General features: G+C 52.6%; 9 protein-coding genes across 9 annotated transcripts; 4 read left to right on the forward strand and 5 right to left on the reverse strand.

Annotated features, from left to right (window-relative positions):
• Positions 1 to 880: 880 nt before the first annotated feature.
• T310_5052 (uncharacterized protein) lies at positions 881 to 3,146 on the reverse strand (the record flags this gene model as incomplete). Its single annotated transcript, XM_013472070.1, has 2 exons — positions 881 to 2,874; positions 2,972 to 3,146. The coding sequence occupies 2 exons, from the start codon at positions 3,144 to 3,146 to the stop codon at positions 881 to 883; spliced, it is 2,169 nt and encodes a 722-aa protein (XP_013327524.1).
• Positions 3,147 to 3,716: 570 nt separating this feature from the next.
• T310_5053 (CCR4-NOT core complex subunit Not4) lies at positions 3,717 to 6,026 on the reverse strand (the record flags this gene model as incomplete). The annotated part of the gene is made up of 2 exons (XM_013472071.1): positions 3,717 to 5,562; positions 5,626 to 6,026. The coding sequence occupies 2 exons, from the start codon at positions 6,024 to 6,026 to the stop codon at positions 3,717 to 3,719; spliced, it is 2,247 nt and encodes a 748-aa protein (XP_013327525.1).
• Positions 6,027 to 6,957: 931 nt separating this feature from the next.
• Positions 6,958 to 7,696, forward strand: T310_5054 (NADH-ubiquinone oxidoreductase subunit; the record flags this gene model as incomplete). The annotated part of the gene is made up of 2 exons (XM_013472072.1): positions 6,958 to 7,117; positions 7,194 to 7,696. 2 exons carry the CDS (start codon positions 6,958 to 6,960, stop codon positions 7,694 to 7,696), a joined length of 663 nt encoding a protein of 220 aa, XP_013327526.1.
• Positions 7,697 to 8,134: 438 nt separating this feature from the next.
• On the reverse strand, positions 8,135 to 9,399 carry T310_5055 (uncharacterized protein; the record flags this gene model as incomplete). The annotated part of the gene is made up of 2 exons (XM_013472073.1): positions 8,135 to 8,960; positions 9,053 to 9,399. 2 exons carry the CDS (start codon positions 9,397 to 9,399, stop codon positions 8,135 to 8,137), a joined length of 1,173 nt encoding a protein of 390 aa, XP_013327527.1.
• Positions 9,400 to 9,870: 471 nt separating this feature from the next.
• T310_5056 (Cellular morphogenesis protein (Bud22)) lies at positions 9,871 to 11,332 on the forward strand (the record flags this gene model as incomplete). The annotated part of the gene is made up of 2 exons (XM_013472074.1): positions 9,871 to 10,093; positions 10,176 to 11,332. The coding sequence occupies 2 exons, from the start codon at positions 9,871 to 9,873 to the stop codon at positions 11,330 to 11,332; spliced, it is 1,380 nt and encodes a 459-aa protein (XP_013327528.1).
• Positions 11,333 to 12,747: 1,415 nt separating this feature from the next.
• T310_5057 (uncharacterized protein) lies at positions 12,748 to 13,374 on the forward strand (the record flags this gene model as incomplete). The annotated part of the gene is made up of 2 exons (XM_013472075.1): positions 12,748 to 12,821; positions 12,900 to 13,374. 2 exons carry the CDS (start codon positions 12,748 to 12,750, stop codon positions 13,372 to 13,374), a joined length of 549 nt encoding a protein of 182 aa, XP_013327529.1.
• Positions 13,375 to 13,592: 218 nt separating this feature from the next.
• On the reverse strand, positions 13,593 to 15,376 carry T310_5058 (uncharacterized protein; the record flags this gene model as incomplete). Its single annotated transcript, XM_013472076.1, has 6 exons — positions 13,593 to 13,772; positions 13,829 to 14,159; positions 14,225 to 14,694; positions 14,756 to 14,947; positions 15,001 to 15,015; positions 15,065 to 15,376. 6 exons carry the CDS (start codon positions 15,374 to 15,376, stop codon positions 13,593 to 13,595), a joined length of 1,500 nt encoding a protein of 499 aa, XP_013327530.1.
• Positions 15,377 to 17,180: 1,804 nt separating this feature from the next.
• T310_5059 (ABC multidrug transporter) lies at positions 17,181 to 21,683 on the forward strand (the record flags this gene model as incomplete). Its single annotated transcript, XM_013472077.1, has 4 exons — positions 17,181 to 17,805; positions 17,860 to 20,019; positions 20,071 to 20,766; positions 20,821 to 21,683. The coding sequence occupies 4 exons, from the start codon at positions 17,181 to 17,183 to the stop codon at positions 21,681 to 21,683; spliced, it is 4,344 nt and encodes a 1,447-aa protein (XP_013327531.1).
• A 1,400-nt stretch (positions 21,684 to 23,083) lies between these two features.
• On the reverse strand, positions 23,084 to 24,734 carry T310_5060 (uncharacterized protein; the record flags this gene model as incomplete). The annotated part of the gene is made up of 5 exons (XM_013472078.1): positions 23,084 to 23,254; positions 23,310 to 23,714; positions 23,766 to 23,940; positions 24,191 to 24,439; positions 24,520 to 24,734. 5 exons carry the CDS (start codon positions 24,732 to 24,734, stop codon positions 23,084 to 23,086), a joined length of 1,215 nt encoding a protein of 404 aa, XP_013327532.1.
• Between the last annotated feature and the right edge of the window lie 273 nt (positions 24,735 to 25,007).

Consider the following 25,007-nt stretch of genomic DNA (forward strand, 5'->3'; position numbering starts at 1 on the left):
CATGCGTAGTGTGGTCCGTGGATGATGGCGTCATCGGCGTCCGCCCCGATCTTGCAGATGAAAAAACTGATAACAGCCCCGGCCGGAAAGTCATCCGAAGCGAGATTAAGGCTCGTCGAGCAATAGATATGCACCATTACATTTACCTTACGAGATCAAAACTAAAGCTAAAAACTAAAAATTAAAGCTACCTAGCTAGCTACAATCTTATCTCGCTTTGGCATACTTTCGCATATCTGATATGATCGACTTTTCATCGAGTTCATCGGCTATTGATACACATACATTTAACTGATAAGAATGACGATTCCATGCCCGCAGTTGGTCCTATGGTACATGTACAGTACAGTACATCCAGAGACGCAAACTTGTACACGAAGCAAATGCGAATGCAAAATGAGCAGAACAGGATTAAGAAAACAAGGAGATAAAGATAATTGTCGTCAGTGTCGTCATGCAATGCAATGCCGTATGAACCGTTCCGAATTAAGCCGTTGACAGTCATAAAATAATGCCGTTTCTCGAGTAAAATTACTTTCCTGCTGAGACAGTTGCGCGCCTACTTGGCCGCCTCCACCGCGACGCTGAGCGCTTGCTGCGCAAGCTTTTTGTCCGCTTGACCAGCGCATTGAATTTCTTGTCCAGAGACTCAAACTCCTTTCGCGATGTCTCGAGTTCGCGCTGGGATCGTTCGATATACGACCGCAGCTCCTCATCCGACATGGCCCGAACGTCTTCAATGTCCGGGATCTCGCCCAGCGCCACACCGGCCGCTCCCAGCATATGTTTGGCGGTGGCCGCAGCAAAGGAACGAACCGATGCCGCTGTTGCATTGACGAGCTCTGCCGTGTTGGCAATGGCCCAGTTGTGACTGCGTGTGCTATCCGCCTCCATCGTCGACAGCACATTTAGCGGCGCAGATGCCGTCGTCGAAGACGCTGCGGATGTGTCCGCCTCCGTCACCACAGCCCCCAGTTGAGTCCAAGGTCAGGTTCATCTGAGATACATCATCGACCCAGCGGATGTTGAACTTCTCGGGCGTGGCAAAGAGAGCATCCAGACCGCCATTCATGTTCGTCGGGTCCGGTTCGTTCATTGAGATGGCTGGGAACTCTTGCATCGCCTCAGGGCTTACGCGCTTCTCCAGCTCGAGATACCGATCCTCCTCCTCCTTAGAGAGGTTGCGTAAGACACATCCACGTGGAGTGATCAGGCACCGGTTCTTTAGAAGATCTGAATCCTGGTTGATCCGAACAGGCTCACCCCGGAGCAGCATCTTCCTATGTTCTTCTGTCAATTCGATGGGTCGCTTTAGGTTGTCATAATCGTCCGCTGTGCACTTCATATCGGTACGCTGGTTGAGATTGGGTGGGTTAAACAGAGGGTGTGTATTCAGATCAATCTCGCCGGCCTTGTGCATCTGCCCAAGAACGGCATGAAGAGGAGACGTCCTCTCGAGGAAGAGCTCCTTGATGGACCGGCCAGAGGATTCCGCATCCTTGAGCAACTGTTCGATGGTATTATTAGTTTTCCATGCCTCAACGTTATCCTTCTCTTCTGGCTTTTTCTCCTCGGCCGCTGCCGATTTTTCGTCCTTGGTAGCCTTGTCCTTGGACTTGCCGGCCTTCCGGTTCGCATCAGACTTCTGTTCCTCTTTATCCGTCGAAGTCGTCGCGGCCGTCGTAGACTGTTCTGAGCTGCTCACCGGAGTCTTCTTGGTCTTGCGTTTTCTACCTATAATCGGCGCCTGCACGGGTTCTTCCACGGGGGTCGAGGCCATCACCTCCTCCTTCTTCGCTTCTTCTGCCTGCTTCGCCTTGAGTCTCCGTTCTTTCTTCGCCTGGCTCTTAGTCATCGTCCGGACTGGCGCTGACCCCACCCGCGAGGGCGGTGGTGAATTAGCACGGGATACCGACGCAGACGTGTTAGGATCATAATCAGAACCCACGTCTCCAGGAGTGGCAGGTCTGCTCAATGAAGATAGACTTGGCCGTCTGGATCGTGCTTTTGATGCATCTTTGGATGCATCCTTCGACGCATCTTTCGACGAATCTTTCGACGCATCTTTTGACGCAGCAGCAGATGACGCTGACTGCGATTCAGAAGGGGGCGGCGGAGTCTCGTTTTTCGGAGTATCGACAACACGAAGCACTCTCGGCCCGCGTGGACCTGACGAGTCAGAAGTGCGCGAAACACCAGTCAGCGGCGTATTCGGTCGGGATCCAATCTGCGAAGACGGCGCCGGCGCCGGCGCTGGCGCTGAGGTTACAGCTGGCGCATTTTGACTGGATGTCTCCTCCTTCGTAGTGGCAACTTCAGACAGCTGGGGCGTTGGCATGGCCAGGTTGAGCTTGATCGGCTTCGCCTTCTTACTGCTGCGCTCCGCGCGCTTGGGTGTCTCTGTGGATGCTGCAGCAGACTCCTTCTCAGTGGCAGGGGAGGGTTCCGCGGCTTTTTCTTCACGATTATTTCTGTTGGCTGGCTTCGGCTTGGGAGAGCCCAATGAGATATCTGCAGGGTTCTTGGGTCTTTCTGCAGAAGGCGTGTCACCCTGGGTCTCTTTCACCACCGGGGTTTGCTTCCGGGAGATATTCTCCTGTGGCTTCTGGACTGGGGTCCCCCGGCGAGAAAAAGAAAGCCCAGGTGGAGGGTGTACCGGATAAGAGACAGACGACGCCGGACTCTGCGGGTTGGAGACGTCCTGCTGAAGTAGGGCTGCTGCGGGATGGCCATGAGGAAGGGGGAGACCAGGTGGAAGAGTCGGAGTGCCAGAGCGCACGGATTGGTCTTGCGGTCCATGTGGAAGATAAGGTCGGAAAGGCAAGTCGTTCCTATCCTTTGGAGCGGCGCCGAGCGGAGGGAAGTCATCGTCAACTGCGCAGGTCAAAGTCAGTTCCTGTGGACAAGCAGGAAGCCCCATGCAATGAAACGTGTTTTCCAAGTGACAGGGATAACGAGAAACAGAAATGACAAGTGACGGCCAGCGCTTTGTCATCAACTTGAACGGGACAAGGTGGCCATGCAATACGGTACAAGGGCAGAGTGATTACACGAGTATTCTGGCCATCTAGATAGGCACTCGACCAAAGGGACCAACAGGATGGATGTCTATATGGGACATTAAATGTGAGAACTTGTTTCGGCATATTTGGCCCCGCCTTGGGTACAAGACAGGGCAGGGAGGTTTAACGTACATAAAGAGCCATGATAGGCAAAATGTCGCGTAGCCCCGAATGCTGTAACAGGGCAGGCATAACACGGGTGGCCACCAAATGGAGCAACAGAAACCCAGAAGACATAATAGATCTCCGTAGAAGAAAAATGCGATAACGCCTCCCATCAAACATCACACCATAGATGTGAGAATCATCAAACCCATCGAAAAACGCCAAAGGCACACCCGGGCCCACATTTTCAAGAGCCGTCTGCCAGATGCTTCACTGCAAGAAGGGGATTTTTTTTTCAAAAACAAATCGAAACAGGAAACACGTTTCAACAAACAACATGAAAGGAGCCAATGGTCGGTACCCATCCAGAAGCCATTGAAATCATGTCATGGCATATGAGGAATAAACAAAGTCCCGTAAAAAACATGATGCAAAGGAAAACAAAATCGACAAAGCGCCATCATCGGAAAGGGAAAAACAAAAGGTAGGGGTAAAGGATAGGAACAACATGAAGGGGGCATCAGGGGATCGCAGGTGGGAAATTGACAATCACCAGCGGTTGAAACCGCCTCCATACATCATGGAGTGATTGTACCCACCTTGGCCCTGACTCCCATACAGCGCTTGCCCAGCGGCACCGGCACCAACCTGGTGCATCCTCGCCTGCAAAATGCTCGGGTCCGCAAGATCTACTACACCGCCTCCACCGGAGGAAGTGTTAGCGTGTCTGTGCTTCTTCCCCTTCTTCTTTTGCTTCTGTGGTCCAGGCTCGGCATAATTGCCTCCTTGCGAACCATAGAAGTTGCTGAGAAGGCCAGTAGCGGGAGTCAGGGGAGGGGGGGTTTGCTGGGGCTGAAGGAAAGGAAACATTGACTCACGCTTAGCAGCATCGTGTCCTTGTACACCACCGGCACCTCCTGTGCCGCTGCGGCCGCGCAGCAGCTCACGCATAAGCTCCGGGTTCACATCTTGCTTTCCAACATTTGCACCGAGACCGAGGTTGGTGTTCGTCGTGAAACCATGACCCTGGGCGAACATTCCACCACCGCTGACGGGAGGAGTCCCAGCAGTCTTCAAACCAGGGGGCGGACCTTGCACGCTACTCGTGTAGAACTGGTTGGCAAGGCCTTGCTGAGGAGTAGGCGCAGCCAGAGGATTGGGGGTTCCAGATTGCATCAGCGACGCTTGCTGGCCGAGCATCCGGGCGTTTGCCATATTCTTCGCATTAGAATCGTTGGCGAACGCGAACCGGGAAGACTGGCGAGTGTGACCTTGCACACCGCTGACTTGGGGCATGGAATTCTGAAGGAAGCCCTGACGACCTTGGTCGAAGGCACCAGCCTGCAGAGGCTCCGTCAAGCCGGCCTGTTGGCCATTGGCTGACTTGAGGAGCATCAGCTGCTGTTGCTGGTGTGGAGTCAGACTTCGACCGTTCAAGCTGAGATTCTGGAACTGATGGTTGAGGGACGCCGGGGAGCCAACGGCAGAATTGTTCGCAGTGCCCTGTTGGGATGGTGGCTGGATAGCCCCAAGATTTTCCCGACCACGGCCGCCTCTCGAAGGATGGGTATCATCGGGTTCGCCTCCCAGCTGCAAACTGCCGCCTTCTTTGGTCTCCTCCTCGGCCGCCGCAGCGGATTGCATCATCGACTGCGCCTCAGCTTCCTGTTTGGCACGTTCCTGTTCGGCTTTCTCGCGCATCGCTCTACGCTTGACTCCTCCATAAGGGTCGATGAAAGAAGGCGCATTTTCGATAAATTTCAAATCTTCAGGAGACAATCCCTCCGTAGAAAAGTTGAACCTGAACTCGGGGGAGTTGACTGCCTTAAGGAGGCTTTCGAACATGAGATCTTCAGGTCGCTGTGGAGGCAGTTGGGTTTGAGATGATGGCTGCGAGGCGGCTGGTTGAGACTGCGCTGGTGCGGGCGTTGATCGACGCGACGAATCCTGTGCCGCAGTAGAAGGTTTGTCTGGGCGCTTTTGTTCTTCGTTCTTCGCCGCAACCGTGACATTTGCCGGCTTGGGGCTGGGTGAAGATCGGCTACCACTCACACTAGCTCGCCTAGCACGATTGACATCCTTGTTCGCCCAACTTGCCGAGGAAGGCAGAGCAGATCCGTCCGATCCTTGCTTACTGCCAGCCTCATCCTTGCTCCCTTGTCGGCGCATGGGTTGCGACGACTGCACGGGCTGCGGCAAAGGTCGAGCCTGAGAACCCGCGGCGGATGGACCATTTTGATGGCCATGGCGCTGGGCAGTGTTCATGGAGGAGAGATCCTGGCGGCTGTAGCTCTCGTTATCATCCCCTGTCTCGTGCAAGAACGTGCAGTTCTTGTTGTTGCATTGCTCGCCCCGGAGGAAAGAAGAGCAGTACTTCGTCGTCCCGTATTGCGCTCTGTAGACATGCTCAGTTAGATGAAAGCGTGATCGACATAAGGCTGGGAAACTGGGGGCTTACCTAAGAACCCGGTCACCGTTGACGGATCCATCTACAGCCGCAATACAGGTCGCTGCGTCCTGTTTCCTCGCGAAAGTCACGTAGACCCCGATACCCTGGTTTGGATTACCCCCTGGCTTCGCTTTGCTGACGACAATCTTCTCGATTTCGCCATATTGACCGAAATATTCGGGGCCACGCAGCGTCTGTAGCAGCTGGTTTTCGTCACGTATCGTCGGATTCAGCCCGATCACGTAGACCAGGTTCTTCTGAACGACTCTGACACCAGCGAGATTCTTGCGACTGGAGGCTTCGATCTCGCGCTTCTCCGCTTCCTTTTTCTTCGCGGCGGCCGCCTTGCGATGTTTCAACGCCAAGTCCGCTTTGAACCTGATTTGAGGAGAAAGAGCAAAAATCAGCATGAAGGCAGAGAGAGGGAGGGCAGGTCGTTGGAGACTTACTCATCGGCATCAGGCACTTTGTACTGGATGGTGCTCTCATCATACACCCGTCTGCAGTTGGGGCACCTCCCTTCCTCGCTGTGGGTTTTGATGTTGTTGTAGCAAAACTGACAGATCTGGTCCCGCTGAGTTAGATTCATTTTCAAGGAATCGATGCGCTTGATGGCGATGCTGCAGAGTTGCGCGAGGGAAGAGAACGCGTGAGAGAAGGATGGTGGGGTGAGAGGTTGTTTACTAACCTGGTAGCCACAGGGACAGGGCTTGAAATTCTTGTCTGAGAGATCAAACTCTTCTATGCAGAGGGGGCTGGAACAGACAAAAGGTCAGTAAAAAAAGTTTTACCGAGACAGACCAAGAGAAGAACATACCAGAACTCATCGTCATCGTCAATGACTGAGTCAATCTGATTACGGTTCGACATGGTTGTCGACGGTCTGAGGGGGGATGAGTGGCCACTCCGCGCAAAGCTCTAGGACGCCAGTATGCATGAACCGTGTGCCGAGAAACACTGAGCGGGACGAGAGGTCACGGCAGAAAGGGGGCAATGAGAAGAGAACGAGAGGAAGAGGAAGGCAAGAGGAGAGGAAAGACGCAGACGCCGAGGCAGTGGGGGATGATGGGATGAGGATGGGAGTGAAACGAAGGAGAGAAGAGTGAAGAAGCTGGGCAATCTTGGCTGCTGCGCTGCGTGTCGTTGGCTGCTTTGCTGCGGCGGCTTTCACTTTGGCGGTGCACCAGTCACGTGAGTCACGTGAGTATAATCATGTGAGTTCTGCTTATCTAATGCACACGTGATCTAGACTGCACTTTCAACGCCATCCGACTTCCTTCGTGCTGCCGCTCGCCCTGCCGTCCTGCTCACCCTGCTCCCCTCCCCCATTGCGTCCTCCCGATGGCGGCTTCACGCGCTCTGATGCGGCTTGGAGGCAGCCGCACTCTGGGCTCTGCCTCCTGGTCCTCCAGATGCGTCCGTGCTTTCTCCTCTTCCCCTCTCCAATATGCGTCCAAGGCCGAGGACCATGTCCCGAACATGCGGCATGCCCAGCGTCCGCGTATGTCTCCCGAATCGTACTCGAATTTAGGATTGCTTGCAATTGAGACAGTGGTGGCTGACAAATTGCACTCCAGCCCAGGGAGAACTCCGCGCTCCGATTGTCAACCCAGCCGACAAGTACCAGGACAAGGCTGAGAGCCTGCACAAGTACGGCCAGTACATCATGTCCTGCCTGCCCAAATACGTGCAGCAATTCTCCGTGTGGAAGGACGAGCTCACCATCTACGTGCCCCCATCCGGGCTCATTCCGGTCATGAGCTTCCTCAAATACCACACTGCGGCCGAGTTCACGCAGATTTCCGACATTACGGCGGTCGACTACCCCACCCGGGAGCAGCGCTTCGAGGTGGTCTACAACCTGCTCAGCGTCCGTCACAACTCCCGAATCCGGGTCAAGACCTACGCCGACGAGGCCAGCCCCGTGCCCAGTGTCACCTGTCTGTACGATGGCGCGCTGTGGTATGAGCGGGAGGTCTACGACATGTTTGGAGTGTTCTTCACCGGCCATCCGGATCTGCGCCGGATCATGACCGACTACGGCTTTGATGGCCACCCGCTACGCAAGGACTCCCGTTGACCGGCTACACGGAGATCCGGTACGACGAGGAGAAGAAGCGGATTGTGGTCGAGCCGCTGGAGCTGACCCAGGCCTTCCGCAACTTCGAGGGCGGCACGGCGGCCTGGGAGCAGGTCGGACCTGGTGTCGACCGGAAGCCCGATTCGGTGAGTCAACCAATTTCTGCAGGTCATTTCGGATCGATTGCTAACCATGATGAACACAACAGTTCAAGCTGCCTACCCCTAAGCCGGAAGAGAAGAAACCAGAGGAAAAGAAATAGATGCAAACATAATGTACACCTAGACTTTCCTTTTGTTTTCCTTTGCTGTCTCAATTGTACATACCGTAGCGTGTCTGGAAAGTCGATGCGATTTCAATCCATTCAGTATGACTACTTCTCGTATTAAACAAGGGCCTATATAAGGTTCTGCACACGTATCAAGGCCAAACACCCTATCAGTTTGATTTCTTATCACCAGTCACAGCTTTCGTATCCCATTCAATAACGAGTTCATCCCTCTCCCAGACCAACTCCACAGCCGTCGCCACGGGCCCTGCCACCAGCACAAGCAAGGCAATCTTCACCCCGAGCCCAATCCAGCTGACCTTGCCCAAGATCTGGCGATGGGCCAGCACATACAGCGTCGCAGCCCAGAGCAGCACGCCCGTCGACCCGATGAGAAAATCCCATTGCAGAAACGCATGCACGCCTTCCCCGACAGACACCACCCGCCGGGCTGACGACGACGAGGGGAAGGACACCCCAAACACCCGCGCCGGATGCAGCGCGTCGACGAATCGCTTGTTGAAGAGGACGGGCACGACGGCAGATGCGATGGAGACCGTCCACGCGGCGACATGCCCGATGGCCGCGTTGGCGAAGGCAAAAGCGTAGACGCGCCGCAGAGGAGGAGCCATCTGTAGCGCAGGAGAGCACCTACTGCTACTGCTGTTGCCATTCCGGGTGAATGGAGACAGCAGGAAATGGGCCAGCGTGGCCATGACGGAAATGTACACCGGCCACGGCTGCCAGAGGGCGATGATGATCTGCTTCTGGTCGAAGCTGACCACGTCCGGGGTGCGCAGGAGCATCAGTCCCGATGGAACGGCATATCCTATGACGAAGATGAAAGGCAGGGCGTGCAGGACGGCCCGGGGGATGGCGATGCTGTGGACATTGGGCCTGGAAGAGGTGCTTGAGACTGCCAGTTGGAAACCGCAGTAGAGAGGGGCCGCGACGGCGAAGGTGGCCAGTTGAGCGATGATGCCGAAGATGAAGGGGCTGTATAGAAGTAGTAATCCAGTCAACAGACATTATTTACACTTAAAAAAAAAAGGAACATAGAGACGTAGTGGAATAAGACGAAGACTTACAACGCAGCAACCGTCCAGGCATTCCCCCTCCTCCAAGACTCCAGCGTAACCAACACCCAAGCAGACCCAAACGCACCCGCGAAACAGATACAATGGAGCAGGAGCGAGGGGTTGCTCCCGACAAAGGCAGTCCAGAAGAAGGTCGTCAGGACGACGAGGATGCGATCCACAGGCTCGATCCCCGTGTAGACGGTCCTCAATGGCAGTGACTCTGTGTCCGGGAGGGTCCTGGACGCGATGCTGTCGAGGGCCAGCATGCGCAGGCCGTTGGTATAGGCGAAGAAGAAGATGGCGTAGAGAGCGAAGAGGCTGAAGAGAGGAAGGACGTATCTCATTACTGTGGCCATCTTGTTGCGGTTTCTCTGCAATTGCACTGCGGTTGATGACAAGGGAGGAGCTGTTTGATTTTATATATCTGCTTAATTATACGGCACTACGGGCACGTGCTGCATAAAAAAGAAGCACCTAATATGTCTAATGCTCCAGACATGCTGGATATACACTTCCAAGAGGACACTAGATCTGCCACCACATGACAAATGCACGTCTAGCACCCTTCATATGCTCGTGAATGTACCGAGGCTCTGGTGATCGACGGCCTGAGGTTGTATTAACTTGTTGGAGCTGACAGACTGGGCTGGCGGAGTCTTGGCGTCTTTTCTCCCCCGCCAAACATTTTCTTTAGCGTCTTTGCTGACCGCGGAACCCGAGCAAGCAACAGCCGGCCTGTTCGCAAGCCAACACGTCATAATTTTAATAATCTCGATTCTGTTCTAACCACAAAATGTCCAAACGAAAGCACTCCGAGCTCGAAGAGGATGGCCCTCCGGGCGCGACGAGAGCCGCGACGAGCGGCGCGTCGACCTGCGGGCGACCAAGCTGCGGCACAAGTTCGAGCGCGGTTCTCAGCTGCTGTACCGCGCGTTGAAGACGGCGCGGGGGTTCGAACGACAGAAGCTGGGCCGGCGGCAGAAGACGGCGAGGAAGGCCGAGGATCAGAAGACGCTGGAGCGCTTGGAGAGGGAAGTGCTGGCGTTGAAGGTATGGCAGAAGCAAGAAAAAAAAAGGATAAATTAGAGCTAGTGCATGTCATGCTGACTTGCTCAGGCACTGGACCTCGCAGCGACGGCGGAAAGGTATCTATTGAAGCAGCTGGTCAAGACGAAACGGATCGCCGAGACGCCCGAGTTCGAACGGTTGAGAAACTCCACATCCGTCTCCATTGCTGGACCGCGAGATCCCGCAGAGGCGAACGTCACTGCGCGATTGTTCAAGTCGAATCCGGTCAAGAATGCCATGCCCGGGATCATGAGTGGGATTAGAGCGGTCCTGGGACTGGACGATGCGCCGACGAAAAAGACAGGCGGAGAGACTGGACACAACAAAGACGCGGAGCGCCGCCGCGAGGACACTGTCAAACAGCTGCAGGAGCGAAAATCGGATGGTGAAGAAAGCGACTCCGAGTCTGAAGCCAGGGACGGCGCTTCGGAAGATGTCAGCATGGACGACGCAGACCAGCAGAGCGTGGATTATGCTCAGTTCGACGGCCGTTTGGCCTCTTCGTCGTCGTCGGACGAGTCAGAATCAGAGGATGAATCCGACTCAGAGAGACGTCGCATCAGCAAGCCAGAAGCAAGACCGGAACGGTACGATGCGGCGGCCGACCTCTCCATTTCACCATCTCCCTCGCCGTCTCGAAGTGCATCGGAGTCACCTCCTCCATCGAAGGCGAAAGGGCGTAGTAAAAAGAAGGCCGGACGAGCAGACGGGCCCGCAAAAAAGACGACTTTCCTCCCATCGCTCATGGCCGGCTACTGGTCGGGATCGGAGTCGGGCGGCGACGTCGATGATATCGCCGAAACTCGTCCTCGCCGGAAGAATCGCATGGGTCAGAAGGCCCGCCGGGCGCTGTGGGAGAAGATGTACGGCGACAAGGCCAACCACCTGCAAAAGCAGAAGAAGCAGCAGCAGCAGGGCAAAGAAAGTCGTGACAAGGGCTGGGATCCGCGCAGGGGCGCCACGGACGAGGATGACAGCGGGAAGCCGAAATGGGGCAAGCAACGAGCTGCTCAACAACAGCAGCGCGGAGGCGGTGCAAAGAACGAGAAGAACGAGCAGAAGCAGCAGCAGCAGCAGCAGCAGCAGCAGCAGCAGCAGCGCAAGAAACCCTCATCAGAAGACAAGCCGCTCCATCCATCATGGGAAGCAGCCCGGAAAGCGAAGGAGAAGGAACAGACAGCCCAAGCGTCGTTCCAGGGGAAGAAGATTGTTTTCGACTAGACGCAAGACAGGGAGCGAGGGCTCTATGACGAGGCTACGATTGTTGATACTGTGATACTGTGATACTGTCTATGTAGAGATATGTAATGTACATTTGTCTGGGAATATAAATCTCTCTCTCTTTTTTTTAAATTTCTTGTCCAAGATGAAACTACCTCCGCCATTGACTAGCCTTTACCATTTGAATGCAAGCTGGCCTGGCATCCGAAGTGACAGACAGATTGTACTGTACTGTACGTCTCGTCCAGCCCTGCCAGAAACATCTATACATTAAAAAAAGTCTTATAATAACAGTAATGTTAATATTATCGGTATTATACATGCATCATGTGACACCATCATCATCCTTATCGGGAAAATTCTAGGTTTCCGAAAGGAAGGTGACCGTGGCTTGACCTGGCAAATAGCAAAATACCTTCCTTCTAGGATATTTCGGCTGCATGAGCTGCTGCAGAGTCCGATATGAAGTACATATGCATGGATGAGCTACATATACATACAGAGTATATATGCAATGATCCAATCGAATCTATGTACTGTACAACCGTCCATCCCTGCAGGCAGGCAGGCAGACAGACAGGCCATTTTGAAAGAGGTGGAGGGTACTGTACCTGGCATTCCTTTTCATATACATACTTACCTTGGTTAGAAGAGGGGCAATCTTTGAGAACCCACGGGATTGATAACCGGTCAAGCAAACCGAGGTGGCGTCGTGGACTGTGTAACATATAGATAGGAGAATTGATTGCCCATGTGCAGACTAATAATGTATGTATCGATTTATTTGTTATCAATCTTATCATCTTTGTTATTAGCCCTAATTAAGGCTGGGCCTGAAGTGGCTTAGAACATCGACAGCAGATGCAGAAGAAAATAATATCGTGCCATGACTCGCAAAAAAAAAAGGCTCAGATTCGTCTGCCTCCTATGGAAGTAGTTTCCTGCAATTTAAAGGCAACTAGGTCCAAACAACTATCTCCGGGAATATTGACTGAAGATATAGAGAAGCAAGTAATATGACGCCCTGACTCGCGGTTTCCCTCTTCTTTGGACCGGAAATACATAACCGAATGGCTCAAAGTTCGCGGAGTCTTGCAGAAGTAGTTGCCTTGCTTGTTTACCAAGTCAGGATATTGCATCAGTGCAAAGTAAAGGCAGCCAATTAGATCCGACCGCTCTTTTGTGAACGTCTATAAATACGTCCGAACTGCTCCTGAGCTTTGGTACGGGGAAGCAGAAAGCAGGGCCAAAAGACACGTTTTTACGAAATATATCTTTGTTACCTTTCCATTTATTATCTTGCTCCACAGATATTCTTCAAGATTGCCTTCCCTTTCAAGTCAAAGTCCGACCTTCGAGACCGTTTGACTTTCTTGCTTGGCCCTCAAAGAATCCGAAGTAACCTTTCTGCAGCCATGGAACCGCACAGACAGCACCGAATGACCCATGCTTCTCGCAGGGCGGAAGGCACTGTAGCAAGAACTGATCTGTATGTTTGACTGGGATACCGTATTGTCTGCCTCCCCCTACTAGCAGTCTTGTTAACACCAGGAAGAGACGAACACAGATCGCAACTCTCGACAAATGGCACAAACAATGCTGTCGCTGCATCCACGGCATCACACCGCTCCATCTCGCGGTATTCTCCGCCGTTTACCTCCACCAGCAACCCCCAGAATGTCACTAGCCACCATCATGAGACCTTTCCAGCATTGACTCAGGGCCGTCTCATCCAGCACCAGAGTCGCATGGACGGTCTCTGGGGCGATCCAGACGCGGCGCAGCAGATGCGTCGGGCTCGCGCTGCGCGGACCATGTCTGCGATACAGAGGCTGCACGCAGAGTCGCATCTGCCACAGCACGTGCTCGACGATATGTCTGCCAACTCCGAAGGCATGCTTCTGCTGGAACGATACCTTGCCGAAAGGGCAAGGGATGGATATCAGGTTGGGATGAGACGGACCCTTCGAGATGGCGCTGCGATGGACAATGCTGCTAACCTTAGAGGGTCCCTGTCTGATAATGACGGGTTCGACGCATGACTGGCAATTTATATGTCGACTGGTCTGATAACAGGATGGGGCAGTGAAGTCCGTGTCGGTATGACATCTGTTTCCAGCTTTCAGATTCAGAAATGTACTGTCATGAATATCAGTTCCAGAGGGCTTTTTCCAACTGCCCCCAATCCTATCAATTTCCAGAATGTGTCCTATTAATCATCACTGAACTGTACGAATATCATGCAGCGTAAGACCACCAGCTATAGCTGGGTCATAAAGTCGGGAATCACAACATCAAAGAGATTGGTGATGTCGAATCCGGCCGGGACCTCGCCGCCCATCAGAGGTTGTAGATCGGTCGTTGGGTAGAAGAGCTGTTCCGTGAACGGGGCCGCAACTCCATTGCCCACCTGGCCCTGCATCGGCATCTGTTGAGTTGGCTAAAGAAAAAGCATGTCAGTGCAGAACGCTACGAAGGCACATTACGAAGACTTACCCCCATCTGAGGGGGAAAGAATCCCACATCCTGTTGCGTCTCTGGTAGGCGATCGAAATCTTTGGTATTGTACTGACCGCCGCTGGGAGCATCGGTGGTGACTACCCGCTTGCCGGATTGCACATCGCGAACAAATTGTCGCGCAATATGGGCGAAATCTGAGAGTAGAGAGCTGGGCAGGGACCCTCCTGTTGCATACTCCAACCGGCTGAAATAACCAGCGGCGACGTCCAAAAGCGCCAAGTTGGTGTTAGTCTCCGGATGAGACGGATTGTGGACAACAAAATCAAACAGAATGAACAAGGCGGACAAGGGAATGACGCCGAGCATCCTGTTTCGGGTTCACGTCAGCGATGTCGGAAAGAGAAATCAGACAGAGAGGACAGCGATTCCTACCATATCGGTGTGTATGGCTCCGCATCAATGTAACGGGTGTTTTCGATCACATGACGAGCAGTATGCATCAGCCGCTTTTTCGCTTCTTCGAGGCGGGGAGATGACGACCCCGCGCCTACGTGCAGCGTAAGCCGGCACAGAGCGACAACGACACCGTAATAGAAAAAATGCGACCGCAGCGTGATCAACATGGAACTCGCCGTTTTGCAATTCTGAGGGCGAAATGGCTCGCCTGGCCGGAATCCCTCGGGAATAGAATTCCTCCACCGCTCGAGGTCGGCGTCGACTCGATCAATAGCCGCAAAGTATTGATCTGGTGATCTCATTCTGGCACTGACAGAGAATAGCATGTCGTACGCGCGAGACACCAGTCGACTGAAGCGAGCGGACGACAGAAACCAATCGAAGCCTCCGAAGACTGCCTCGGGGATTTCTGGAATGGGGCATCCAACGTCGGAATCCATCAGGCCCTGGACACGATGAATACAAGGACTGGGAGAGCGAGGGCAGACAGCCAGCAGTGCCACTTACTGAGGTTCTGCCAGAGAAAAAGCATGTCGTCTTCTCTAGGGTATATATAACCCAGAACGTCCTGTGACACGCCACCTCATTTTCACTCATACTGATGGCCCTGCTATAACCCAGAGATTGGGCCATTCTCGCCGCCTCAGAAATCAACGTCTCTTCAATCTGAATACAGGACAGATTCAGAGTAAAGATGGACTAGCCTCATGTCAGTGTTTTCAACAAACATGTCGTGAAACCTCTTGGCATACCATGGCAGTGATAGCCTGTTCCTGGTCAGCGAGATCCAATAAGAGTCTGTGACAGCACGCTTACTTGCACATTGACTAAAGACTCTCTGGGAATGAGAACATCGGAAAACAGACCAAGGGCGACCTCGAACAATTTCCATGCTTTTCCTTTCCCCGGATCAAACGATCCGCCTTCCGTATATTGGCACCCGAGTGCAAGGACAGTATGATACAGAGCCGAAAATGGCGGACTATTAGCCAGGTACTTAGGCAGATGGGAGCTGAACGCTTTTTCCTCAAAGTCTTTGCGATCCAGAAATGGGTACATAGGATGGACCTGATTAAAGTAGGCTGCGGCGGTGTCAGAACGGTTCAGCGGGGAAAACCACGGGAGCATTACCTGCTATGTAAGCTGAAGCAGCTTCCGGCGACACCTGTTCAGGCGTTGACGGCCCTTTGAATTTGATTGTTGCGCCGGAGCTTTTGGTCCCGCGATTCATTCGGGCATTGATGACGCTTCCGATTGTCTCAATGAGATCACGGAGCTTCGTATGCCCCAGTCGCTCCGAAACAGAGCGAATCCTGCTTTCTGAGAAGAAGGCCAGATTCGAACTTGCCACTTGAAGAACATCAGCACCTGCTTACTACTGGAATCGGTCGGCTGAGACTACCATAATGTTCAGGAGCCTACAATTGACGACCCGTCAGCCTCTGCAGCTTCATTCGGAAGCTTTTTGCCAACTCTCACCTTGAAGATGCATGTGTCATTTCTCATGCCACCGATTCCTCTAGCCTGTCTGTTCTCCAGGAGGTAATCCAGATACAACCCTTGGTCCTGGTCCCGATAAGCCCGTGGTTCTCCCGAGCTAACATCACTCGGTGACGGAGTAATAGATAACGGAGCTGAAGCATGACCTGCGAACGTATGAGAACAAATCAATTGAGAGACTGGAACCTAAAATATGTGATACCATGACCGGGAGATATGCTCTGCTCTGGCTGTCTGAGTCGTCTCTTCGTGTGGCTAAAGTGGCATTCTTCTCTGCGCTTCTGCGGATGGGGGGTCAATCACAGTAGATGTGCTCGCAGGGATCTGCACTCTTACGAGACAATTTGTACAGCTCTGTGAGCCTTGGTCCCCTTGACAGGCCGTTAATACTGCCGTTCTGCGTGCTATCGGTTATAGAGAGACCTAGAAACGAGAGTACCTACGGATGCATCGCACTTTGCGAGCTTTGCACTGGTCGCATGATTTCGAGATTCTGGGCCGCAACACAGTCGTCGTGTCCGCCATTATTGTCGAATGCCTCGCAGGCACTTGAACCAGGATGTCCGAGCAGCGACGAGCGTTTGTTCTCCGAGACGCGAGGTCGGCGGTGGAGAATTGCCGCGTGGTCGTGGTCATGTGACTCGGGCCTCGGAGGTTCGAAAGCAGCCAATAAAATCGTTGATCTTGGCGACGCAACGATCGTCGATTTGCATGTGATTGCGGACTGCAGATCCTGTTACTCTGTCAGATCTCTTGATGAGCTTGATATCTCCTTGCCATGCAGATACGTTTCCTGTATCGCGCACCAGACTATGATATACGGAGAAGCAACAACTTCAATTGTTAGACGCCGTCATTCTGCAGATCTCCATCAGTAGTATGCTGACAATGGCTTCAGGGGTCAGCTTCAAAGGCCGATATGCCTTATCTATCGCCTTTTCATTAGGTGGGTCATCCCGACATGCTTGCCTATTTCGGAGGCATCGCTCCTCCAGGGTTTCCGACCGCCGAACGCTTTACTCGAGCACGCCTCATACGGGCCGATTGCGACGTGTCAACCGGCTTTCCGACCACGCTACAATCACGTCCCGAACCAAGGATGGCAGATGATAAACAACTAGCGGCGTACTGTTTTCCTATGTGGGAAACTGTGGACCAGTCTTTGGTTTCCAGAAAGGCGAGCCCTTTGGGCACATCTAAGAATACTATCCAAGCAGGGCAATGTTCCGAAACCCGAACTCCGCCAAGATAGAAGAGGAGAGGATGTCGCTGCCTGAGGCTGGGAAATGGCGTATATAAATCGGGGTGAACATGTGAAAAGTCGCATTTGAATCCCATGAAGTCTCCATGATCTGTCAAATTTGTTCTCTATGCTCTTGTGTTCTTGTCATCTCACCTAAACCGTCCAGAAGATTTTCAACCTGCATGCATCATGTCAGAGTCTTCAGCAGCATCAGAGGATGCGAGAACGGAGCGGGCAGAGGAGAAACCGGGAGATATTGATCCTATTTGGTCGGAGCAGGAGCGCCAGCAATTGACACATATTGCTACCCATCAATCAATTCGATCTGCTCAGCTCATCGGCAAGGCGACCACCCCTGACCCTTCTCATCTCGACCCTACCAGCAAGAACTTCGATCTGTACAAATGGATGCTCTTTCAGGTACAGAAATATGAAACGGGGAGCCTTCAGCCACGAAAGACGGGCGTCGTCTTCAAGAATCTTTCGGTCCATGGCTCAGGAGCCGAAATTCAGGTCCAGCAAACAGTATACTCAGTCCTGACAGCCCCTTTCCGCCTGAGAAGTGTGATATCCAGCCAGAAGTCTCATAAGACTATCTTGCACAATTTCAATGGCTATGTTAAGCGTGGTGAGATGCTGTTGGTCTTGGGGCGCCCTGGTGCTGGGTGTTCTACGTTTCTCAAGTCGATATCGGCCAATACCACAGGCTTGACGATCGACCCATCATCAGAGATACACTATGACGGTATTCCTCAGAAAACGATGGTTCGCGAATTCCGGGGCGAGATTCTGTACAACCAGGAAGTTGAGAAACGTGAGTCGATTGGTGAACCATTTCATCGTTGCTTCTAGCGCTTACATTGAATAGATTTTCCACATTTAACCGTCGGTCAGACACTCGGGTTTGCAGCTGCAGCACGAGCCCCGCGAAGCCGGGCCCCTGGACAGACACGCGAGGAGTATATCGAACATGTCCGCAACGTCGTGATGGCCGTGTTTGGGCTCTCCCACACGGTCAACACGAAGGTCGGCTCGGATTTTGTCAGGGGTGTTAGTGGCGGTGAAAGAAAAAGAGTGTCAATCGCTGAAATGGCCCTGGCGGGATCACCGCTATGTTGCTGGGATAATGCGACACGAGGGTTGGATTCAGCGTCGGCCCTCGAATTCGTCAAGGCTTTGCGACTGAGTTCCCAGATCTTTGAGAGTACTCATCTGGTAGCTCTTTACCAAGCATCACAAAACGTTTATGACCTCTTCCACAAAGTCATCGTCCTGTACGAAGGCCGCGAAATATTCTTCGGCTCGACTCAGCGCGCGAAGCAGTATTTTGAGGAGATGGGTTGGCACTGCCCGCCCAGACAGACCACGGCCGATTTTCTGACTAGTTTGACCAACCCGAGCGAACGACAGACGAAACCCGGTTTTGAGAACTCCGTGCCACGCACTGCGGAAGAGTTCGAAAGATACTGGCGGGAAAGCGCCGATTTTAAGCAGCTCCAGAACGAGATTTATCAACTGGAACACGATCTGCAGAAGAGCGGTCATACGGCAAGTACCTTCAGTGAGAGCCATCGGCAAAGGCAGGCTAAGCATACTCGTCCCCATTCCCCTTATGTGATCAGTATTCCGATGCAGGTCAAGCTCTGCACTGTGAGGGCATATCAGCGGATCTGGAATGACAAGGCGTCCACATTGACCACAATCGGCGGCCAAGTCGTCATGTCCTTGATCATCGGATCGTTGTTTTATGGAACTCCGTTCGGGACTCAGTCGTTCTTTGCAAAGAGTTCAGCTCTCTTCTTCGCGATCCTGCTGAACTCCCTGTTGACGGTATCAGAGATTAATGCTCTCTACAGTCAGCGGCCAATCGTGGAAAAGCATGCATCCTACGCGTTCTATCATCCCTTTGCTGAAGCATTGGCGGGAATCGTAAGCGATATCCCTATAAAACTGGTCTCTGGGATTATTTTCAACGTCATTCTCTATTTCCTTGCCAGCTTGCGATATGAAGCGGGTCCTTTCTTCGTCTTTTTCCTGTTTACGTTCATGTCCCTTCTCTGCATGAGCCAGGTATTCAGGACCATTGCAGCGGCAACGAAGACGATCCCCCAAGCTCTGGCCATGGCGGGGGTTATCCTCCTTGCTGTTGTGATTTACACCGGATTTGTGATTCCTAAACCCGACATGCACCCCTGGTTTGGATGGATATTCTGGATCAATCCACTCGCGTACGCATACGAGAGCCTGATAGTCAACGAGTTTCACGGACGCGACTTTCCCTGTTCAGATGTCGTCCCTGCCTATCCGGGTTTCTCGACAGGCTCGAGCAAGAGCTTCATTTGCGGCGAGAAGGGTGCCGTGGCCGGAGAACTTTTCGTGAATGGAGACAGATACTTGGATGTCAGTTACGGCTATCGATACTCTCATCTGTGGCGCAACTTTGGGATTCTCTGTGCCTTTATCGTCTTCTTCATGGTTCTCTACCTGGTGACCACGGAGCTCAACTCTTCCAGCTCCTCGACGGCAGAGGCTTTGGTTTATCGCTTTGGCCATGTTCCGAAGGCCGTGCTGAAGGGAGTGAGGGAGGGTGGCTCGAAGAAGCTTGTGAGGGACGCGGGAGATACCAAGGAAGGCCAGGAAATCACCTTGCCGGAGCAAAAGGATGTCTTCACGTGGCGAAACGTCTGTTACGATATCCAAATCAAGGGCGAGACGAGGCGGCTATTGGATGGTGTCAGCGGATGGGTCAAACCAGGCACGTTGACAGCATTGATGGGAGTTTCCGGTGCGGGCAAAACCACACTGCTGAATGTTCTTGCGCAGAGGGTCTCTGTTGGCGTCATAACTGGTGATATGCTGGTCAATGGTGCGCCCTTGGATGCAAGTTTCCAGCGGAAAACGGGCTATGTGCAGCAGCAGGATCTTCATCTCCACACATCGACTGTTCGGGAGGCTTTGCGTTTCTCGGCGCTGTTGCGGCAGCCGAAGTCTATTCCTGTCAAGGAAAAATACGATTTCGTTGAGGATGGTGCGTATGCCTGGTGAAAAACTGTTCGTTGTTACTAACCTTTCCGAACAGTTATTCGCATGCTTAATATGGAGGACTTTGCGGAGGCCGTCGTCGGTGTTCCTGGTGAAGGGCTGAATGTGGAGCAGCGAAAGCTGCTGACTATCGGTGTCGAACTGGCTGCGAAGCCCGCTCTTCTTCTGTTCCTGGATGAGCCAACATCTGGCCTTGACAGCCAGTCCTCCTGGACCATCGTGTCTTTCCTGCGCAAGCTCGCAGACAACGGTCAGGCAGTCTTGTGCACGATACACCAGCCATCGTCTATGCTTTTCCAACAATTCGATCGTTTGTTGTTCCTCGCGAAAGGCGGGCGCACGGTGTACTTCGGCGATATCGGTGAGAATTCCCGAACGCTGTTGGACTACTTTGAAAGACAGGGCGCCCGCAAGTGTGAGGAGCATGAGAATCCAGCAGAGTACATCCTTGAACTTGCCGGTGCGGGAGCCTTTGGTCAGTCAACTCAGGACTGGCCAGCGCTGTGGCGTGAGAGCCCAGAGGCCAAACAAGTGGAAAGTGAACTAGATCGTCTCCACGAGACGTTGGGAAATAAAAACGCTCCAAAGCAAACCGATTCTCAGGAGTCCAATACGGAGTTCGCGATGCCCTTCTGGGACCAGCTGATTGCGGTCATGATTCGAGTTTTCCAGCAGTACTGGCGCACACCAAGCTACATCTGGGGGAAGTTTGTCCTGGGTATAGCATCAGCACGTAAGTCATGGCTGCAAAATTATCTGACACGCAGAATGCTAACTGGCTCGTTAGTCTTCGTGGGTTTCTCTTTCTACATCCCAGGGACATCAATGCAAGGCCTGCAGTCTCTCATTTTCGCCATCTTCATGATCACGGCCATTTTTGCCGCCCTGGTTCAGCAGATCATGCCGCAGTTCATTTTCCAGCGAGACCTCTATGAAGTGCGCGAACGGCCTTCCAAGACATATCACTGGGCGGCATTCATCATCGCCAACATCTTCGTGGAGATCCCGTTCCAGGTTGTGCTGGGAATTGTAGTATTTGCCGCCTTCGCTTACCCGGTGTTTGGCATCCTCAGCTCCGAGAACCAAGGGGTGATCCTGCTCTTGCTGATCCAGTTCTTCGTCTTCGGGTCAACATTTGCGCATGCTGTTGTTGCAGCCTTGCCCGACGCCGAGACAGCGGGCCAGATCGCGACGTTGATCTTCTACCTGACGCTGATTTTCAATGGCGTCATGCTGCCGCGCGTCGCGCTGCCGGGCTTCTGGAGCTTCATGTACCGCGTCTCCCCGATGACGTACATCGTCAACACCATCGCCGCAGCGGGCATCAGCGGCCGGCCCGTCCACTGCTCTCAAAGTGAGCTGAGCGTGTTCCAGCCACCGCCCAATATGACCTGCGGACAGTACATGCAGCCGTACCTGGAAGCGGCCGCAGCGACCGGCGCGGCAGGCAATCTCATCAACCCGGAAGCGACGCAGGACTGCGCCTACTGCACGCTCAGCATGGCGGACCAGTTCCTGGCCGCGCGGGACATTGAGTACGATCAGCGATGGCGCAACTTTGGCTTTGTGTGGGCGTATATTTGGTTCAATGTCGTTTTTGCTGTGGCTATTTACTATCTGTTTCGCGTGAGGAGTTGGAGGAAGGAGTAACCTTTGTCTGCAGAAGGTAATATTAATCTCTACCCAATACTCTTAATATTGTTAATGCTGGATAAATAGAATATTAGAATTAGATATAGCATTCCCACTGACAGCACATTGTGCTTTTTGATAATAAATAAATAGTTTATACAATGACTAGTATTGTGGCATTGCTAAATGTCTCTTCTAAGCACGTGCGTTGAGGAAGAACATTGGGATCGGATCATCAATTAATATAGAGTCCTTTTTTCTACTTCTAGTAATTTTTTTAACTCTTTACTTAACTGATGAATGTGAGGCTCTGCCTATCCTAGAAGTTATAATGCTGTTTGAATTAGGTTAGGGTTAGTTGACAAGATGCTGACGCTGACGCAACCGCTTTCAGGACAGGAAATTAACTCATGACAGTTTGCTGACGTAACGCAAAAGTTGTAGATGTAGTTACGAATTTTATGTTTATGCTAAGCGTTTTCTTGGATGGTTTTAGGTACTGGCTTATTTTTTTTGTTTGATGCTGACAGTACTAATAGATCCAAACTTACCTTTATTGGTAATACAGTGCCTGGAGTCATCTTGGCATAGGAAAGGAATATGTATATATGTCTATATGTCCATTCAGTCCGTTCCATCATCACAAACAACATCCAAACAGCCTCTTCTTCCACCATCTTTCTTCTTTCTGCATGAACAAACCTCCATTGGAATAACAGAGCCATCCATTTACAACTGGCCAGAAATACAAAATCGACATCGACCAGTGAGTGGAAAGACGACGAAGTAGCCTTCGGCGACTGGCTGTATGTTTGCCGACGGCCTCAAAGGCTGCACTGCACAGTGATGGCAGCCATCTAGCCCAAGACCAGCCAAGGCAAAGTCCCCGCCTTCTTCGCACATTTCATTTCTGCGCTGACACCATCCAGGACGAGAACGAGGCGAAGGGCCCGCAGCTCGTGAAGAAAGTTTAACGCATGGCTGGTGACGGCCGTCACAAAGGACAAAAAAAAAGAGGAGAGGTGTCCCCGGGGGAAACGACCGCGTGAGGAAGATGATGAGGGACGAGGGCGTTGAATCTTATTCTTTCACGGAGATGACTTATCCGCCGCTGCAGCATGGGGCTTTTATGGTTGAGCTGCATCCGGGGAAAGAGGAGCCGCTTGTTACGGCTTGAATTGTGCTTGAATCTAAGCAGTATGTATGTCCGGTGATGGCATTGTTGATCTGCAGAGCTGTGTTGCGAGTGTTGACAGTTGGAGATGTTAGGTCAGTCGAATCTACTAGTTTGGCTATATTCTAACCATGAAATTCCAGATCAATGGGAGAATACTAGTACATTACAGACAAAACTCTAGCGATAGCGTAGCCAAAAAAAAAGCCAACAACATAAGCCATTGAGAACATGCTGAACTTGACTACCCTCCTAACTCGTGCACTTCGCTAGAAGTTCCCAACTCGTATACTTCAGTATCAGTCTTCGTCGTCATCCCAACGGTCATCGGCGATGTCGATTCGGCAACTACTCTCTGCGCGTTCTGCATTTCCGCTTCAGTTGGCATGTTGACGATCATCAGGTACAGCACATTCTGGGAGGAAATATCATTAGTAACATTCCTATAACTATGTTGAGGTTTAGCTCACCTTCTTGATAAACTTTTTCAGATTGTCAGGACCTATGTTTGGGAGAGCAGCTAGGCTGCTGAGACTGGGACTGCTGGACCGTCGGGTCCCGGGACTCGCAGGCGCGACGATTTCAAATCCAAACTCCTTGGCGAACTCGTATATTTCGTTGATCAGGCTTGGGATTCCTCCCTGTGTGGACTGGGACTGTCTTTCCGCCAGGGCTGATTGTACTACGCTTTTGGATCCTCTCGATCGTGCCGGTGCTGACCCGCTTCCGATGATGGGAAGTGGCAGATCGATATGGCCACTTGTTACCAGAGAGACAAGCGACCCGCTGCTTGCGGGATGACTGGGATCAGCGAATCGCGACGCAAAAGTCGGCGTCGGTCCGGTGGGTAGAGGGCCGTTCGGATTCTTCATCGCCTGCTGGAGTGAGCAAAGGCGTCCAACGACGAAATGATTTACAGTACATACAAGTTTTGTCTGCGCCCTCTGGTCCATATAATCACCGACGAATTCCTTCGTTGCCTTCATCTTGCTCTTCCACTTCCCTTTATTTTTATCTGTCGGCGCTTCCTGAAGCTCAGCCGCAGGAAAAACGAGCGGCGCAACCTCCGTAAACGGCAGATTCGTGCCGTTTGTCGTCCCGCTCGAACTCCGTAGCTTGTATATGATCCTCCCATGCCAGGTCCATCATGGCGGAGGGACGTCGAGATGGCCGATTCGAGATTGAAGGTCTCGCTGGTCTCGTCCGACTCCGGATCCCAGGTTATGACAAGGCAGAAGAGGCCGCGCGGACGGAAGAATTCCTGGTTCATTTTGTCGAGGAACTTGTTTGTCCTGAGGAAGAAAGAACTGGCAAGCACCTTTTGGAAGAAGAAGGGAAGGATGCTGCTCACTTGTATCGACTGTGAGCCTCAATCGCTGTCATCGTGGCGAGCTGGATGGCAATCGACACAGCGATCGAGGTCGCCGTCGGCAGAAACAGCGTCCCGATAGAGGCCAGATTGATCGTATGAATCCATGGCGATGCGCGACAGGCCCGGCCCAAGGTCTCGAGGAAGTCGAGGAACGTCGACTGATCGATGCCCACATCGGCCAGGACCGGAGAATAGGCACGCATGAATCCGCGCGACTGATCCTTTGGTCTGCGCTGTGGAATTAAGACTGGACATGGCAGTCTTCCGTGGGGAGTTGCTGGATTTGCCGGTTCAGGATGCTCTCGCACGAAGGTATCAGCGAACTCGACCGGATTCTGGCTATTTTCGGTCGAGATATCCTCTTTCTCGTCCTCATCGTGTTTTCCTTTTCATGGGACTCGTCCGCCGGTGTAGTAGACTGGTCTTGCGAGCGCTTTCGGTTTTTGTAAGCAGCGACGCCCTCTGACACGAAGCCGATGCCTCCGGCGACGTGCTTGACGGCGGTTTGAATAACGTCCCCCATGGCAGTTGAGAAGAGGATGGTAATGGAAGAAGATTATAGAGGTCTTTCCAGACTTGAAGATGGTTAAATATTTATCGACATAATTGCTCATTGAGTAAGACCAAAGCTGGAATTCTTATAAGTTGACAGCAAACCAGCTGCGACACATAGCTATGGTTGCCTAATACGGGCATGAGCTGAGCAGGGTGTCGCGTCCAGGTGGTTCGTCGTCACATTCGATCTTGGTCAAAAGCTTAGCCTTGCTTGCATGGGGCCGATGTAACTCCATCTAGT

Source organism: Rasamsonia emersonii (assembly GCF_000968595.1).
Source record: "Rasamsonia emersonii CBS 393.64 chromosome Unknown ctg1118621760225, whole genome shotgun sequence".
In the NCBI taxonomy this organism is placed as follows: domain Eukaryota; kingdom Fungi; phylum Ascomycota; class Eurotiomycetes; order Eurotiales; family Trichocomaceae; genus Rasamsonia; species Rasamsonia emersonii.